The 20,130-nt window shown below is 37.2% G+C and overlaps 1 protein-coding gene across 1 annotated transcript; it reads left to right on the top strand.

Moving 5' to 3' along the window:
* The first annotated feature begins 7,213 nt into the window (after window positions 1-7,213).
* Window positions 7,214-18,335, top strand: LOC113062441 (serine/threonine-protein phosphatase 6 regulatory ankyrin repeat subunit A-like). Its single transcript, XM_026232287.1, has 10 exons — window positions 7,214-7,722; window positions 10,883-10,966; window positions 12,478-12,556; window positions 13,598-13,668; window positions 13,744-13,944; window positions 14,907-14,994; window positions 15,081-15,223; window positions 17,286-17,498; window positions 18,061-18,139; window positions 18,217-18,335. Exons 1-10 carry the CDS (start codon window positions 7,594-7,596, stop codon window positions 18,333-18,335), a joined length of 1,206 nt encoding a protein of 401 aa, XP_026088072.1. The 5' UTR covers window positions 7,214-7,593.
* The last annotated feature ends 1,795 nt before the right edge of the window (window positions 18,336-20,130 follow it).

Below are 20,130 nucleotides of genomic sequence, written 5' to 3'. Positions count from 1 at the left end.
ACCATTTTTCCTTTGCGCTTCATTTTTCTGCACGTCTCTCTTTGTGGCACTGTTTTGACGTGGGGGTGGAGTCACGGGACGGGGGCGTGTACAACATGCCTCCATGGAAGTGACGTCATCGGCCCGAGACGCAGTTCACTAATCCAGGTCCTGTCATGATGAGCAGAGACTTTCAAGTGGATCATTTATTTTTATTCAGTAGCATAAAAACATTCATGTTTTGTTTTATTTACTTTATTAACAAATGTATGTTGTGTTTGCTAAAGTTAAAGAAGTTGTTAACATGAACATCTGCTGTTTATTTCTCTCCATGTGCACACTTTCATAGCATTTATGTGTATTGGGATCGCAAATCATTTGAGTCAGTTCGGGAGTTCGTAGCGGGATCGCGAATCATTTGAGTCAGTTTGGGGTTCGCGAATCATTTGAAGCAGTTCGGCAGTTCGTAGCGGGATCGCAAATCATTTGAGTCAGTTTGAGGATTGCGAATCATTTGAATCATTTTGGGGATCGCAAATCATTTGAATCAGTTCGGGAGTTCGTAGCGGGTTCGCGAATCATCTGAGTCAGTTTGGGGTTCGCAAATCATAGCTGAATATGGATAGGCATTTTTAACTAATTTAGTAGCTAGTTATAATTACGTTTTCCACGCTTGTTTAGGTGTGAAATGTGAACTCGTATTTTTTGATTTAATGATGTGACTTTTAACAGTATCAAGTATATTCAAAAACTAAACAAATCAGTCTGTGTCTGTGTGTGTCCTAAAGACTGTCTGTGCAACCGGTAACTGTTAGATGTTCAAAATGTAACATTAAATCAGACACAAATTAAAACCGAAAAATAAATATAATACTATGATTAAAAGTTACAGATACCTGAAGCTGTTGTATCTTGGCGTTCAAGTGTTTTGGCTGGGGGGGGGGGGGGGGGGTTACTTCCTTTTTTTGAAGACGAAGAAGAATTTTGAAATATCCATTTTAATTTTCAATTAAATTGATCTAGTAAAATACTGCACGCCAACAAACCGCCTGCCTCCAAAAGATCTCATTTCATTGGCTGGATCTTACAGACGCTCGTCGATGGTTGGCCAGTTTACATGTCAGTCAGAAGCACTGGACTCAGACCTATACTTGGGTAAATTTACAGACACTGTGAACGTGAGAGTCGAGAGATATTTTATTTATTTATTAAATTCTAATATAAATTACTTTATTGGGCATAAACTCTTTGATGGCATGGTGGTAATAAAAACATTCGGGGCTTTACTGAACACATTCGGGCTCCAGTCCCCTTAGCCCACCCCTAATGCCGCCTCTGCTTCCAGTAATGTTAATAGAATCAATTTGTTCAGAGTTAGGATATCTACTGTCTTCATCTAGCATTAATGTTCCCATGTTTTAAAAATGATCAAATGGAATGTTCCCTAAATGTACGCATAACCAATTTTTTTTTTAACATTTGAATAACTTTTGAACGTTCAGAAAACATATTCAGAATTAACGTTTTTATTAAGGGGAATGTTAGCAAACGTGCTTAGAATATTTTTTGTTAGTTAGATTGTTGAATTAATTCTGCTTATTTTAAGTATTTATTTTGCAGTTAACTGAGCATTTATTTATTTATGGATGGACATTATTTTATTTATTTATTAAGGACACTTAGCAAAAGCATTTGAGTATGTAAGTGTGTGTAGCTATTTGTACACATACATTTCAAAAATTTTTATAATGTACTGTATATTATTTATATTTTGTGACTGCTTGGCATTTTGTTTTTTCATAATTTTGAATGTTTAAGGTGCCGTATTTTTTTATTTAAATTTGAATTGACCTTTCAATGCATTTCAGAAGAAAAGAGTCACTTTTAATATTTGTAATTGTAAAGCCAAGTTGTTCTGCATCATTACTGACTCATCTTTATCTGGGATTGACAGATTCTCTGGTGTTATTGTTATTAAATCTGCTTTGTAAAACATAAAGAATTTCTTTAGGAAGTTAACAGTAGTCTTATTTAATGGGGCATCATCCCTTATGTTATGCAACTAAACCTGCATTTATAAAACGCTTTTCCTCTTTTCCACTTCCTCTGTTTTAGGCTGTTTTGTTTGAGAGGAGTATATGGAGACCCAACAAAGGCTTTAATAATGTGAAACCCTGAGAAGTTTGTCTTTTTAAAGCTGAATGACATTTGATTGATTTGTGAGATTCTGGAGCTGTATATGAATAACACGAGGCTGATGTTAGATTAAATTAAATTAATGCATTTAGCAGACACTTTTATCTAAAACAACTTCAGGCTAACATTTTTTACCTAACGTGTTCCCTGGGAATTGAACCCACAACCTTGTGCTGCTAACCCAATGCTCTACCACTTGAGCCACACTATTAATATCAGTCTAGCACGATAAAACCATCAAACCAGATCAGCTAGACCAGTGTAAACCAGTGTAAAACAGGCACAACTAAAACCATCTGACCAGTGTTTGTGTCCAGGAGACAGTGAAGACAGTTTACTCTGAAGTTACATCAGAGATAAAGCCTCTTATTCTCGTGTGGTTGTGTTTCTTTTGTCCTCTAGAGGGAGTTTGACTTCATCAAATCCCTGTAGACTCATTAAATAATTATTTAAACCAGATGCTGTATGTTTAATCAGTTTTCTAGTTTTTTTTAGTGGTTATTAATAATGATAATATAGCTCTGGTTATTTCAAGGCAAGACATATATATATATATATATATATATATATATATATATATATATATATATATATATATATATATATATATATTTATTTATAATGTGTGTGTTTAATATATGCCATATTTGATATATATCAAATATGAATTAATATAAATATTAAATTTAACCAAAAATGTATATCAAATATGACAAATACATATTAAATATACCCAACAATGTCATATTTGATTTTTTTTGTCATATTTAATATACTTTTGTTATTGGATATATTTGGTTTCATTTAATATGTATAAATGTCTTAAAGGTCATTGAAGGTCACACTTAGAGCCACACATTATATAGTCTGATACTAAACAAACAAACAAAAAATATCATTAGGGAATATTTCGTCAAATTCAGTCAGTAAACTCTGTCTACAAAGCATGACATATCTACCGTGCATTAAATAGTTTTTACGCCTGACCTCACTTGATTCAGGTTCAATTCTGCACTGGATCTTAGTATGAACAGTGTTTTTTCACACTAGATTCTCAATATCATCAGCTGTCTGTATCAGACAAAGCGTCTGTAATGATGTGTCTGTGCTTCTGCTGTGTCTGGCGAGCAGTTTGTGACGGCTTGTTTTCATTGGTCGCGCTACTGAATAGATGATATTGTGATTGGCTGCAGGGGGCAGGGGGCGGAGCTTAGAGGAGTGTCCAGTGCTGCAGTGTACCATCTCCACTGATGAAGCTATACCCTCGGAGAGATACATTACTGAAGATACACATGGCTTATGTGTTAAAATACTTATATTTAGGGTAAATACTTATAGTGAATAAAACAGGAATTTAAATTCAAACATTAAGTTTTATGTGTACTCTAATGTTCAGAAGTTTGAGGTTGGTAAGGGTATTTAAAAAAAAAAAAATTGTGTAATATGTGCTCACAAAGGCTGCATTTATTTGAAGAAGAATACATAAAAATAATCGTTTTATATATTGTTCTAGTCAGTAAACGATATGGAGGCTCACTTTGATATCAAAGCTGCTTTATGGCTGATTTTACTGTTAAATTTCATCTGAAACCTTGGGAAAGTCATTTTGTTGCCAGAAACATCAGTCTTGTCGTAACATGCTCAGAAGTGTCAGTTAGATTTTCTGGATACTTGCGGTGCAAATCTATCTGATAAATCTCATTAGTTCAAATAATTTCTTTTGTTTTTTTACTTTGAAGAAAACATTGTATGAGAAATGGCTGATTTGTTACGAGGCTGTTGCTTTGCATTTGCTAGTGTTCAGTCCAGCAGGCTTTGTTTCTGAGATTTGTCTGAGATATAAATAGTAGTTTCTTTGTGTTTTTGTTGACGATGTGGTTCACTCTCGTCAGAAGTCACATCTGATTAATAATTCTGTGATGTGTGACGACTGAAGTGCTGATCTCTGTGTGTGTGTGTCTCCATTAATGAGTGTATCAGACAGTCAGCAGTTTGTGGTGGTGAGTTTGAGCGAGAGGAGGAGGAAGAGAGGATGAAGACGAGCCAATGAGAATGAGTCACAGATCAGACATTATCTAATGGAGACTGGAGACAAACAAACACACACACAAACACGCTCACACACACACACGCACACACACACACGCACTAACTCATATTTACCAGTGTATCTAAATCAGGACGTGTCAGTAAAACCTGTCCACATCACATTTCAGACATATAAAATAAAATACATAACACAGAAAGACTGTTTTAGACTATTTTATCTGTTTTACTTTTACTGTAAAAAAAGTACTTGTGATGCAGTGATTTAAAAAAAAAAAAAATTCCTATATGCAGCTTTAATTTTTAATAAATAAAAAATTTTAATAAATAAAAATGTTTAGCAAATTCTAGTTTTTTATGCAATTAATCAAATTTTCCAGTCAAATTCTTTTTATTATAATACATTTGCATGTTTAACTTCTTCAGCATATTGAAAATCCATTTAATTATATTGTAATTATATTTATTTAATGATAAATTAAATTCAGCATTAATTCAATTCAGTACAACAAATACCACCATGATGTATACTTACTTTAAAAATGATGTGTACTTACTTTATAAACTTATTCCAATGATAATTGACCAATTGGTAAATGTGCTTAAATCAGTCTAGAAATGTAAAATGTCTATATATATATATATATATATATATATATATATATATATATATTAGGGGTGTAACGATACGCGTATTCGTATTGAACCGTTCGGTACGACGCTTTCGGTTCGGTACGCGGTACGCATTATGTATACCGAATGGTTCGTTGGAGTAATTAATTATATTTGAAAAAAAAAAAAAAAGAGAGAGAAAGAAATATAATGATATGCGTTCAACAAGGTAGCCCAATAACCCAAACAACGTAACAGGCAACGCCCCTGACACCCCCGAAGAAGAAAAAAACACCATCTTATATGTTTATGTTAGGCTACTCAGCAGGCGCTCGCTCACTCAGTACACGCTGAAGGCTCGTTGCAAAATAGCCAATGCGTTTAACAGACTAGAAATGAGAAGATCCTCCAATAACCAACAGGTCTGGTGTTTGGGTGCACTTTGGATTCCCTTTAAGCTATAATGGTGATGGCAAGAGAGTGGTGGATAAAAAAACAACGGTATGTCGCATCTGCAACATGACAGGGTACACCAGCGGGAATACAAAAAAAAAAAAAAAAAAAAAACAGCGGGAATATCTGGGATATATGCGTCAGTACTATCTGGGAAAAGACGAAAAAAAGGAGAAACATGCACGCAGCAAACTATCCCTGCAGCATTTAGACACTATAGCTTACAGGGAATCCAACCCAAACACCAGACCTGTTGGTTATTTTAGGATCTTATATTTCTGGTCTGTTAAATGCATTAGACATTTTGCAACGAGCCTTCAGCGCGTGCTAAGTGAGCGAGCGCCTTAGGGGCCGTTCACATATCGTGCCTAAAAACGCATGGAAAACGCTAAGCGCGTCTTTCTCCTCCTTTCCAAAGCGCTCGGGCAGAAGTGCTCATGAGGCGTCTGTCTTTGCTAAGCAACAATGACGTGCTCTCTCCATGAGACACGGAAATTTCAGCGAAGGATAAATGGATTTGCAGCTCTAAAAATCGCTTGCAGTAGCTCTGCTACTAAATTTATTTCAAAATTGCAATCCATATACAACTATGATCAGCTGATCCTTCATCTTGGCTGAGCTCTCAACGTTGTTACGGGAAAGGATGAAGCTGATTGGTTAGTTCTTGTCACATGACCCGCGGTGCGCTTGCGGCATTCTGGAAAGTTGAGATGTTTTTACATTTTGCTGTATCTAAAACGTATCGAACCGAACCGAACCGAACCGTGACATCAGTGTATCGTATCGAACCGAACCGTGAATTTTGTGAACCGTTACACCCCTAATATATATATATATATATATATATATATATATATATATATATATATATATATATATATATATATATATATATATATATATATATATATATATATATATATATATAATTTTGCATGGTAAAATGAAGATCATTATATATATATATATATATATATATATATATATATATATATATATATATTACTTATAATCTTCATTGTACTATACAAAATTATTTTATTTCTTCTTTTGATTTTGAGGTGAAATATGACCTACATGTTCTTGAGCTTCCTCCAAAAATCTGTTACCCTAGAGCTTCTGCTTGTTTATAATAATTGCAAATCTAAGAAATAAAAAAAAATCACAATTGACTATACTTTGTATGTACATTACTATATTGTACTAGACTTTATTTTGTATTCTATACAAGCTTTTCTCAGATTAAACTAACTTCCTGGAGCGATTTAGTCCCTATAGTAAAAAAACCAAACAAACACAGTGACCTTGTTCGTAGTCCTGACAAAGAATAATTCGATCTGTTCCTGCCTGTGTTTGTCCCATCAGCTCTGTCTCCGTGCTTCATATTTCACTGGGGTTAAAGTCTCAAGCTGTTGGAAGCTCGCTGTCTCATTACAAAACTGCCCTCTCTCTCTCTCTCTCTCTCTCTCTCTCTCTCTCTCTCCCTCGCTCTCTCTCTCTCTCTCTCTCTCTCCCTCGCTCTCTCTCTCTCCCTCGCTCTCTCTCTCTCTCTCTCTCTCTCTCTCCCTCGCTCTCTCTCTCTCCCTCGCTCTCTCTCTCTCTCTCTCTCTCTCTCTCCCTCGCTCTCTCTCTCTCTCTCTCTCTCTCTCTCTCTCTCTCTCTCTCTCTCTCTCTCTCTCTCTCTCTCCCTCGCTCTCTCTCTCTCCCTCGCTCTCTCTCTCTCTCTCTCTCTCTCTCTCCCTCGCTCTCTCTCTCTCCCTCGCTCTCTCTCTCTCTCTCTCTCTCTCTCCCTCGCTCTCTCTCTCTCTCTCTCTCTCCCTCGCGCTCTCTCTCTCTCTCTCTTGCTCTCTCTCTCTCTCGCTCCCTCGCTTTCATTCTCTCTCTCTCTCTCTCTCTCTCTCTCTCGCTCCCATTCTCTCTCTCTCTCGCTGCAGTAGGGTTGGTGTGTTGTGGTGGGGGTTGGATCTGTGTGTGTGTGTGTGTGTGTGTGTAAAGTGCAGGTTTCAGCAGGCTGGAGCTCACACACCATTGTCCTCTCAGATCACACAGAGAGAGTGTGTGTGAATGTGTGTGTGTATGTGTGTGTGAATGTGTGTGTATGAGGACGCTGCATCTTCTCACTGCAGCACCACTGATGTTCCCGCTCCGAGGAATTCCCTGCTCCAGGATTGTGTGCGTTTGGAGGGATTTAACGCTTGGATACTAATGGCACCGGAGTTGAACATCACGGACAGATCTAAAGCGTGGTGTTTTTTGTGAACGCAGCTCTCGTGTGTGTGTGTGTGTGTGTGTGTTGGAGAGGCAGGCATGCAGTCGGAGCGCAGGAGTCGTGTGTGTATCGTGGTCCTGGAGGAGGTGGAAGATGACGATCCCTCCCCTCTGCATTCCAAAGCTGCCCCGGACCACATTTCCCAGAATTCCTCTCAGGGCGAGAAGGTGAGGTGGCTGATTTGACTGCAGGTGGATGATAATGGGATGTCTGTTGTGTGTGTGTATGTGTGTGTGTGTGAAGCAGCTGTAAACTACAAGAGAGATCCAGAAGTCATACGGTTGTTTTAGTAGCTGCATGTCATGATCCGTCCCCGTTATTATCTGAAGACAGATACAGACTCGTTCATCCGTCTCTGTCAGATCTGATTGGGGTTTCCAGGTGAGGTCCAACAATTCCCTTTGGAAACCCTGGATCATGTGACTAGGATTGAGTTGTGGACCTTGGACCAGGACGAAATACAGCTGTTATGACGCAAATGTCAGCGTGCATTAGGACACACTTCACACGCAGCACACGTCCATTCTTGCTTTCAAAATACACTGGATTCTATACAAATATAACTTATTTTTTAACTTGACATGGTGTGAGATGCATCGCAAAGGCCAAAGATGTTCAACAACAACTGCAAAATATAATCCAAGAATGTATTCTGTGTGAACAGACATTAGGCCAGAAACACACTTTATACAAGAACAAATACCTCATGTACTCTTTAATATTTGTCTGATTCAGATTAATTAAGTGAGGCCACATTTAGTATTTTGATTTTTTTTTTAATCAAAGATAACATTTTAAAACCTCTTGTAAATAGGTTTTTTTTGTTTTGTTTTTGCTTATATTTTAACTATTTACTATTTAATTTTTTCATTTATTTTTTTAAATCAAATTTAGATTTTGAAAACCCTTTCTAAACAGAATTAATCTGAATTTGTTGGACTTTATCTCATATTTATTTTTTATCTATATTTTATTTTGATAACATTTTAAAACCTTTTGTAAATGTTTATTTTATACAATATTCATCCATTCATTTATTCATTCATAATGTTTTTTGATTTTTTCATTCTATTTTCTTCCTCAAAAAGCTTTTTTAAATTGTATGTTGTTGAATTTTATGTAATAATTATTCTAGATTTAATTTTTATTTTAGTTAATAAAATAGTTTAATCTATTTATTTTTTTTAGAGTTGTTTTAGCAAAGATTTAAAATGTTGTTTTTATTTTTATATTTTTTCTAATGACTTATTTTAGATTTTTTTATCTATCCATCTATCTATATGTCTTTATTTTTTTTATGTTTTACCTGTCGTACAGTTAACTTCTATCTGAGCCATTATTCAGGGAGTTTAAACATATTTAGTTGTTTCATCTTGGCTGTAGTTGACCTACAAAAGAAAAAGAGGAACACATTTTTATGCTAATGCTCATAGATAGCAGTGTTGAGAATACTGCATGCATTGTGAATTGTTCTCCCACATTTCAAACAAAGTGTTGCTGCTCTATATCGGTGAGAACAGCAGGCGTGTGAATGGAAACCAGACAAATTAACAGGATAATCATCAGGTTAGTGGATGAACCGGACGGGCAGGTTTCAGTTCTGTGGAGTTCTCCAGCTGGTTTTGTCCTCTAATAGTTAGTAAGTAAGTAAGTAATAGTTAAAAGTGTTCTTTGAAGATCAGTCTAAGTGGTTCTGACTGGTTTGAGTCAGTTTTCAGGAGCTTCAGGCTAAGGTTTTGCTGTTGTTGTTACAGGCCTTAAACAGAGGAAAGCTGCGTTCTTTCTTTTACGACGTTCCTCCTGTCTTTCATTCACACGTCTGCTTTCAGCTGCTGCATCATGTGTTTGTGAGGTGAATCCACTTACAGCCTGCAGCAGGTGTGTGTGTGTGTGTGTGTGTGTGTGTGTGTGTGTTTACGAGTACATTCAGTAATTGTCAGCTCCTCTTTATTCTCTTCTCTGTCAGATAAAAAGGTCCAAAAGCTGTCACTGGGGCAGAACCTTTTCAAAAGGCTCTAAAAAATCTGTACCTTTTATTTCTGAAACTCACCTTTTAGTAGAAAATGATTTGACTTGAAGCACGTACAAACAGACTGAGAAATAGTTTTAATCCAAGAGCAATAGCTTCTCTTAATGCTGTCCGTGAATACTAAGATTAGAAGAGATTAGAAGACCTTCGTATTTCTATTGTTAATACTTTCTTATACTAATACATTTGCTATTTTATTCAGTTTTTATTGGACTTGTTTATTGATTTTAATGATATGCTGCAGACTGGATTGTGTCATTCTGTTACAATGACAATAGAGTTAAGTAAATAATGTCTTAAAATTAACTTTTTAAAAAGGTTTTGCAGCTGTTTTTCTGAGAGAGATACATTAGTTGTGCTTTCAATCATTTTCTGTAATGATGCCTGAGAGAGGGGGTGTAGCCAGTGGGCGGGGCTTTAGTGTAGCCAGTGGGCGGGGCTTTAGTGTAGCCTGCCCTTATTTGGAATAACCTTGAAAAAGATATTTAATGCATAGGTTTGTTTGTGATTTTTTTTTTTTTTATTATTATTAATTATATACTATTGTATAGGTTTGATTAATACTTTGTTAGCTTTTATTTTTTAATTTCAATAATTACTAAACTAATCTTATGCTTTGCTATTTTTAATTTTAATTTTAGCTGTAGTTCAGTTTTATCTTTAGTTTATTTCCAGTTAATAATTTTAGTCCTTTATCTTAAACTTATTTCATTTAGCTGCAATAGCAACAATTAAATTTTTTTTGTTCAAGTTTTTGAAATAATTTTTCAGTTTTATTTTATTTCAGATTAATTTAAATAGGCAATGATGTTTTAATAGTTTTAGATTCTGTTTTAATAACGATAATAACCCTGCTTTAACAAATTTACAGCATATTGCAGTTATGCATGATATACCAGTGTCAGCCAATATCAGTGTTTATTTAAATGAATCTGGATAATATTAATTAATTAATTAATTAATTAAGCAGGTTTCTATGCATTTTTTAAAATGCATCTTTTTTACTCCGTGTCAATGATGTATACTTTTATTTCATGCTGCACTTCAATGAATTTCTCTTTGGCGTGCTGATGAATCAACGGTTTCTTGTTTTCGTCTTGATGTCTGATTCCCAGAATGTCGCTTAAACACAGTTTCATTCATATCTTTTCATATTCCCATTCATCTTCAGTATTTAACAAAGCCTGTTGTTCAAGACGAGCTTGTCATAATTTGATTGATATCAGTGTTGGTTTGTCTTTCTGAATTAAAGAAGGTCTTCAGCATTGTTTTTAAGCATCTCTTTCATTTCCCCACAGCCCTCTCTGATTAAAGCCATATTTAACGGCGACGCAGATGAAGTTCGCTCTCTCATATTCAAGAAAGAAGACGTCAACGTACAGGTGAATGTCCATTACTTGCAAAAACACAGACTATCCTTTGAAATTCTCTGACAGTGGTCATCTGTCAGTTATTATTAGTGGGTTTAGAGACTACATGATTGGTTTCTCACTGATGGATGTTCCTGGAAACCCTTCTCAAATGGACTCAGTGGCAGTTCTTGAACATTATTTCTCTTAGTTTCCTAATGGATTCTCATCCGAGAGGCTGTCATGAGCCCACATTTGGACTGAGGATGGTTTATTGTACTGCTCACTGTTTAATGAGAAGGCTGTTTTCATTGCCAACGCCTGGAGAGACGCCCGTTCCTCTGCCAGCCAATCACTGATGGCCTGTCGGGTCATGTGACTCGGTGTGGCTTGGCCTCCTGTTTTCCATTCTCATTCCAGACCAGATGGAAAACAGAACCCTGCAGGCTGGCATGACACTGAGGAATGAATGATATCCGCTCTTTTGTGATCGCCTTTATTGATGCAAATGTTTTCCTCAAGCGTCTGCAGGAAGGGTTAAAGCTACAGGAGAGGTGATCGCAGAAGATCCCGGGAACCTGAAATAGAGAAACGTGCTTGTGTCTCGTGTTTCTGCATGCCGTCTCTAGAGATGTGCGGACACATTGATCTCACACACACATACAAATACATGTGTATCATATAACACACACCCTGCTGAAACCACACATGCATCAAATACTTCTGAATGGAGTAAAACTCATGCAAATCAGAGGTGAATCGCATAAACATATGATGCATGAACCAGCAGCTTCACTCAGTTTTGAGCAGAATGTGTTTGAATGCAGTCGTTCTAGAGTATTTGATTGGTTGGTGTGTTTGGCTGATGGTAAACGGGTTAATGTTTTGAGCAATACTGCTTGGACACTTTCCCATTGAGAATGGGTAACACATTTCTATCTGGATACTTTAGATCGGTCGTGGACTCTGTGTCTCACCTGGTGTCAAAAGGTCTCAAAAAGTTGCTCTGTGTATCACCAGCCTTTTACGCCAATCAGCAATAGATTTGTTTTTAAAGAAATGAATGCTTTTATTCAGCAAGGATGCATTCAACTGATCAAAAGTGACAGTGAAGGCATTTATAATATTGCAGAAGATTTCTATTATAAATCAATAACTTTCTGTTCATCGAAGAATCCTGGCTTCCTCAAAAATATTTGAGAAAATGTTTTCAACATCGATAATAATCAGAAATGTTTCTTGAGCAGTCAATCAGAATATTTTCATGATTTCTGAAGATCATGTGACACTGAAGACTGGAGGAATGATGCTGGAAATACAGCTGTGCATCACAGAAATAAAGTACACTTTATAATATATTCACATAGAAGATGGTTATTTTGAATTATAATAATATTTCACATTTTTTACTGTAAAAGTAAAAAAAAAAAAAATGCTGCTTTGGTGAACAAAAAACATCTGAACGACCCTAAACTTTTAGTGAAAATGACTAGTTTTAATAAACCTGATTCTTCAGTAATTGTTGCATGTTTGTGGTTCCTCAGGACTGTGAGAAGAGAACGCCGCTTCACGCTGCTGCTTACCTGGGCAACGCTGAGATCCTGGAGCTGCTCGTCCTGTCAGGTACGGAGGGTCATTTACACCCCAAACTCTCCTAATGATCCCACACCTCCAGCGTGGGGACTGAAATATCAGCCAGATTCATTAATGGATCCAAATTATGATGTTATCTGGCTTGGTGGATAAATCTACACTACCATTCAAAAGTTTGGAGTCTGTAAGTGTTTTAAAAGAAGTCTCTTCTGCTCATCAAGGCTGCATTTATTTGTATACAGTAAAAACAGTAATATTATGAAATATTATTACTCTTTAGAATAGCTGTTTTCTATGTGAATATATTGTAAAATGTAATTTATTTCTGTGATGCAAAGCTGTATTTTCAGCATCATTCCTCCAGTCTTCAGAGTCACATGATCTTCAGAAATCATAAAAAATATTCTGATTTACTGCTCAAGAAACATTTCTGATTATAATCAATGTTGAAAACTGTGATGCATTTAATTTCTCAGAATTTTTTGATGGATTGAAATTTCAAAAGAGCAGCCTTTATTTGAATTAGAAATCTTTTAGTGAGATTAGTAATGTATAAATGTCTTTACTGTCACTTCTGATCACTTTAATGCATCCTTGCTGAAAAAAAAAAAATCTTAATGACCCCAAACTTTTAAATGATTGTGCACGTCACATAAAAATCATATTTATTGTGTTTTCATCTAAACAAGATACATCAATAATTTAAATACAATAGGAACCACCTTGCAACACATTAGCAACGACTTACAACAACACTGACATAGTGTATTTAAAATAAGTAACTTAAGTGAATATATTGCAGATGATCATTGGAAACTCATATTTGTTGAGTGCTACACCAGTGACACACTGACAGAAGACACACACATTATGTGACGTGTGTAAAGGAGGAGTTGTTGTCATGAATGACAGAGGAAAAGTAACAGGTGCCGCTGTATTTAAAGCCTCAGAGCATTTTGGGGGTTTATTTTGAACAGGCTTACAGGAAGCTCCACGTGTCCTGCTTCAGCTGTGACATTTAAACGTGTAATTCATTCACGCGGGAACTTTCTCTTTCTCCTCCTCTCTCAGGGGCGAGAGTGAATGCCAAAGATAATAAATGGCTCACTCCCCTTCATCGGGCCGTAGCGTCCTGTAGTGAGGTACGACAGCGTCCGAACAGCAAATATACACACAGGAAGTGGCTTTCATGTTCATTAATGTGATTGTGTGTTCAGGAAGCAGTCCAGGTGCTGTTGAAACACTCGGCGGATGTGAATGCGCGGGATAAGAGCTGGCAGACGCCGCTGCATGTGGCTGCGTCCCATAGAGCTGTGCGCTGCGCCGAAGCATTAGTCCCATTGTTAAGCAACGTCAATGTGTCGGACCGCGCCGGACGCACGCCTCTACACCACGCGGCCTTCAGCGGACACCTGGAGGTCAGACGCTCAGTTTCTCTCTCCGTGCACAGATCACAATATCTGCTCACGTTTGGACAGTATCCTGTGGGTCATAGAGTTTATGAGACCTGTTTTCACCTTGAGTGAAATGAAAAGCAAAATAAATGGCAGACAAAAGACCTGTTCACACCTAGAGCTAAATGAGAAACTCAATGTGTGCTTCAATGCAAAATCCAGAGAACTATGTGATTATAAATTTCATTCATATTAATAATCATAGGGCCAAATTAGCACTAATAGGAGTTGAAATTTCTCTGGGTAATTTACTGAGAGTGTGCAAGTTATAAAAATCAGATCATTTCTAGAATGACCAACACAATCTACCAAGAGCAGCACGGATTAGCATCTGCTTTAAGACGTGGTTTTGTGGGGAGCGTTAAATAATGGCGTAAATATCAGTAATTTGACGAGCACAAACATTAGTAAATTGTATTGCGTGATTCATTTTAATACCTTACGCTCATAAATGTTGCATCTGAAATGGAAACTCCTACAAATGCATATTCAATAAGGTCAGATGCAAAAAAAAAAAACTGTGTCCATGGCTTTAACTTTTCACGTGTCTTACAAGTACAATGGTTTGTGTTGGACTAAGCTGTTAGAAAATCTGGCCCATAGTGAGAAATAGTCCAAAACCACTAGTTTTCGTTTTCTAATAAATGTACAAATCCAACAGATTGAGGTCCGTAGAAAGCTGCTGGCAGATACATGACCCAAAAGCTGATATATTATTGATCAGTGAGGGGTTTTTATCTAGCACAGCAGTTCTCCGAACAAAGTCAAATAACAGAGACTGCCTTAAAATACAGTGTGTTTGAGAATACTTGTTGTGTATTTTAAATCAGTTTAAGCCATCTCGCAGTCCTCTAGACTAGGTCTAAATAAATAAAACATCTAGTTTAGTATTCATGGTGTAATCTTTGCTTTCTGTGTCATTGCAGATGGTTCAGCTGCTGGTGTCCAGAGGCGCAAACGTCAATGCATTTGATAAGAAGGACAGACGAGCCGTTCACTGGGCCGCATACATGGGTGAGACGTCAACATTACCATCAGGACGAACAGAAAACCTGTTTCCACCAGCCTCAGATCTCTCTCACGGTCTCTGTCTGTCTCAGGTCACCTGGAGGTCATGAAGTTCCTGGTGTCTCACGGCGCTGAGGTTTGCTGTAAGGATAAGAGATCGTACAGTCCTCTTCACGCCGCTGCCTCCAGTGGAATGATCAACGTTGTCAAATACCTGCTCCATCTGGGCGTTGATGTAAGTAAGCCCCGCCCACAGTGTGCATAAAGCTCCGCCCCTTGGTCGCCACATGAACCATGATTGGTTGATGTAGAGAACACCTGCTGTGTGATACCTGTTACCCTGATCTCAGTCAGTTGATGACTTCATTGACTTCTCAAAATCACAATGTTTTTTACAATTTGATGTGTGACGTATAGCCAAATCTACAACTGTTTAAATTAATATCCCAATAACACACATGCAAACATTCATAGAATGTTGTTATACCACATTTTTATTTAATAAAAAATTATTTAAATCAGGTATTGTTCAATTTGAACAGGATGTATGTTCATCATTAATATTTTATATCAAACAGAAAGATGCTATATAATATAATATAATATAATATAATATAATATAATATAATATAATATAATATAATATAATATAATATAATATAATATAATATAATATCCATGACTGTATTAAATGTATTGTTGGTTTTGAAGAACTGCTTATGTCTGTATTTACATAATAATTAATCAACATGTAATAATTTACACCGGTGCATTTATTTGATCAAAATTAAACTGTAAAAATGTGAAATATTATTACAATAAAAACTATTTTCTATTTAAATATACTTTAACCTGTAATTTATTTCTGTGATCAAAGCTGAATTTTTTTGCATCATTACCGAGCGGCAACCTCCCGCTCTCTCTCGTGAGGCCAATAAGGAAGTGGCTAAAACTGCAATTCATCGACTGGCCTCTTGAGGCTGACTGCAGAAGAGAGTCAGTCCCATAGACTCCCCATGTTAAAATGCCCAACTTTACAGCAGAAAAAAACATGTTTACAGCCTCGTTCAAAAAATGATTTTGGTCTATATTGCTAATTTTGCGATTCATGACAACTGTGAGGGGGGTGAATTTTTTTTTAAAACTCATTCGTTTAAATTATATTAAGACTTAAAGTTGTGCATAATTAAGGGCGTGGCCACTTGAGTGACAGGTGGATTGACGCTGCTGACAATGCTGTCGCGCTAGGTGGGCGTGGCTTCAGCAATCAGCTCCCACCTTTTTGCTCATTTTCGATTATCCGGGAGAGTCGTGCGGTGACGCGCTGCCAAGATGGCGACGGCCCGCACTTTAGGCTTCAAAACCAGACGGCAAGGAAGTCGACCGGAAGTTGAAGTCGGCTGCGTGCCGCCATCTTGTAGCAGAACTTCTCTTGCGTTAGCATTCCCATTGACTCCCATTCATTTTGGCGTCACTTTGACAGCGAATAACTTTACATCTGAGGCTTTTAAAGACTCAGTTTGTCCATTATTTATTTCTAAAGAAACACGACAATGTATAAAGGGCTCCATTACCTTCTATGTTACATTATGGCCCCGTATAAACAGTTTTTGTAAAAAATAGGCTAACGATTGCATCATAACCACTCGACTCTGTCGCATTACCGTACAGACAGGAGGAGAAGCTCGCAGGCAATTAACTTAATATGGCGTACTGTCGTTACATTTTAAAATACTATACAAAATAATTAATCAGAATACTTACTCCTGCTCACTCACGCCAAAGAACTCCCCGCTCAAGCTCGCCGTCTCTGCAAGATTAACGATGGCAGTTTACACGCACAGTTACTAGAAGATTTACATCTGTCAGACAAGTTGCTGACGTCGTTAAGCTTCATTTGAGTCTGCGCGTCAGAAAATGAAGTGCTAAAAAACGCTAAAAATGGGCTTTAATTGTCTCAGTTGAGTTCCAATGGGGTCCCTGTGTCCATTTCTTTTACTGTCTATGTTCAAAACCGCTAATGAGGAGACTATGGGTGACGTCACGGACACTACGTCCATATTTTTTTTACAGTCTATGATCATTACTCCAGTCTTCAGTGTCTCATGATCCTTCAGCAGCTTTTATTAAATATTATTTTATTGTATTACTGGCATTGAAAAACGATGTAGTTATGGCTGTATTCACATGGCTTAGATTGAGTCTGCCTTGAATCTGACTTGACATCAGATGTACTGTACACGGTCAGCTGAACAAAAACAGAGCCATTAAGCACCTGATGTTGTCTCTGTGTTCAGATTAAGGAGCCGAACGCGTACGGAAACTCTGCTCTGCACCTGGCGTGTTTTAACGGGCAGGACGTGGTGGTGAATGAGCTGATCGAAGCAGGAGCTGATGTCAATCAGGGGAATGAGAAGGGCTTCTCCCCGCTGCACTTCACCGCTGCGTCCCGCCAGGGGGCGCTCTGTCTCCAGCTGCTCCTCGCCAACAGAGCCAACATCAACAGCAAGGTCCACACACACAGCACCTCTCATCTTCTACATCACTATATGTCACTTATTATGTATAGCCAAAGCTGCAAATGTTCAAATTAAATGCCCTATACAAGTTACTACACAAAAACATTTGTAAAAAATTCTGATTGTTATAACTTGTCTTTCTTAAATTATACATAATTTGAATCATATATGACCAGTTGCAAAGAAAAAAAAGTATTAATATTATTTATTTGTTTTATTTAAGTTATAACATCCAGCGCACTATATTAAATATATTCTACTGTATTTTTGCCATAGAATAACCTTTTGATTAGATTAGATGTTATTGCACATGTAGGCAACAAAATGCAGTTAGCATCTAACCAGAAGTGATGTAATTATGTACATTATCTTCATTATTAATTATTAATCTTCTCCAAGGCTGCATTTATTTGATCAAAAATATACTAGAAACTAACGCTGTGAAATATTAATACTGTTTAGAATGAATGTTTTCTGTTTCAATATACAGTATTGTATCAAAACTGCTTATGACTGTATTTACATAATAATTGATCAACATTTAATAATTCAGAGTAAAGATGGTAAGACTCCTCTCCACATGGCAGCCATTCACGGGCGATACTCCAGATCGCAGGCCATCATTCAGAACGGTGAGTGTGTTATTCTGTCTGTTTGTTGTTGGTCTTCTTCTCCTGTTCCTCCTCATCCTCTCTTTCCTCATCTGAAGGCGCAGAGATCGACAGCGAGGATGAGAATGGAAACTCTCCGCTTCATATAGCGGCTCGTTACGGTCACGAGCTGCTCATCAACACGCTCATAACCAACGGTGCGGACACGGCCAAGTGAGTGACAGGATGTGTGTTTACAGTGATGCATAATTCATGAGCTCGTGCTGATCATGTGACTGTGACTCCGCCTCTGTAGGCGGGGCATCCACGGAATGTTACCGCTGCATCTGGCGGCTCTGAGCGGATTTTCAGACTGCTGTCGAAAACTGCTCTCCTCAGGTGAATCACATCAATCGTGAAGATTTAGAGGAGTTAAAATTGATTTCTGTGCATGAAAACTTATTTTCCCCTCTCTCAGGGAAGTGCCTTGGGCTTTTAACTGGTCTTGATTATGGATATCTGTTGGTTCAGGTTTTGACGTTGACATGCCGGATGACTTTGGCAGGACGTGTTTGCATGCGGCAGCTGCAGGAGGGTGAGTCACAGCGCTGCTGCTCTCTGATTGGCTGATCAGCGCCCCCCTGTGGCCTGGATGATCTGTTGTCCTGATCACGTGACCTTCTCTCCTTTTCTTCAGGAATCTGGAGTGTTTAAATCTGTTGCTCAACATGGATGCTGACTTTAATATGAAAGACAGATTTGGGAGGTGAGTTACATTTAGATGTTTTTGAATGAAGTCTCTTCTGCTCAACAAGGATGCATTTATTTGATCAGAAATACTGTAAAATCAAAAAAATATTATATCATTTAAAATATTTGTTTTCTATCTGACTATCTGTTAAGATGTAATTTATTCCTGTGATGCACAGCTGTATTTACAGCACCATTCCTCCAGTCTTCAGTGTCACATGATCTTCAGAAATCATGAAAATATACTGATTTACTGCTCAAGAAACATTTCTGATTATTATCAGTGTTGAAAACAGCTGTGCTGCACAATATTTTTGTGGAAACTGTGATACTTTTGGTTTTTGAGTGAAGGTGTTATTGAAGTATATGATCTGGATTATAATGATTTTTGAAAAATAAAAACAAATCTCAATTAAATAAAAATTAAATTAAATCAATCTCATTAATGTTATGTGTCCACATATTTTACTTTTTGATGCTTTTATAAATAGTAAAATATTATGCGCACACACAATATTTATCAACAAAATTTTTACTTTGAAAAGTCATTTTACAGAGCCAGTTAAGACAAAAAGAGTGATGAAAATTAAAACAGCGACCAGCCAAGAAGTATAGCTACACAGTCATGTTGTTGAGGCTCCACACTTATTGTCAGCTGTTGTCATTAAAGCATGCTGGGATGTGTATTTCCAGCACAGATAGAGCTGCAGTGATCAAACAGCATTACATGAATCCTGCAGCAGAGATCTGGTTATGATTTATCTCTGTCTCTCTCAGGACGGCGCTGCATTACGCTGCTGCTAACTGTAACTATCAGTGTGTGTTTGCTCTGGTGGGCTCCGGGGCCAGTGTGAACGAGCGGGACGTCAGGGGCTGTGGTCCTCTGCACTACACCGCTGCTGCAGACTCAGACGGCAAGTGAGTGAACACAAACACACCGCTCTTCAGCACACTGGACATTCAAGGTCATGTGGAGTGCACTGCATTGTGGGATACAGTATTTTCAGTAGTGTGCGGCACATACTGTATCAGCAAACATAGTAGATCATGCGGGTGTTTCAGGCATATATAAAAAGCATTTATTGTGCACAGATACTACATAGTAATTTATTAAATATAAATATATAAAAAATAATTTTAATTAAGTGAAATTAAGCTGAAATAAAATACAAAAAATAAAAGCTAAATAAAAAAAAAAATTCACTGTGACTCTGGTGAAATTTTCTGCACGGCATCATGGGTAATGTAGTTTTTTTCACCACAGATTCAACTTGTTTAATGCG

The sequence above is a fragment of the Carassius auratus genome, chromosome 44, assembly GCF_003368295.1.
Source record: "Carassius auratus strain Wakin chromosome 44, ASM336829v1, whole genome shotgun sequence".
NCBI classification, from domain to species: Eukaryota; Metazoa; Chordata; class Actinopteri; order Cypriniformes; family Cyprinidae; genus Carassius; species Carassius auratus.
Note: the sequence above shows the minus strand (reverse complement) of the source record. Positions and strands in the feature narration are given on the sequence as shown.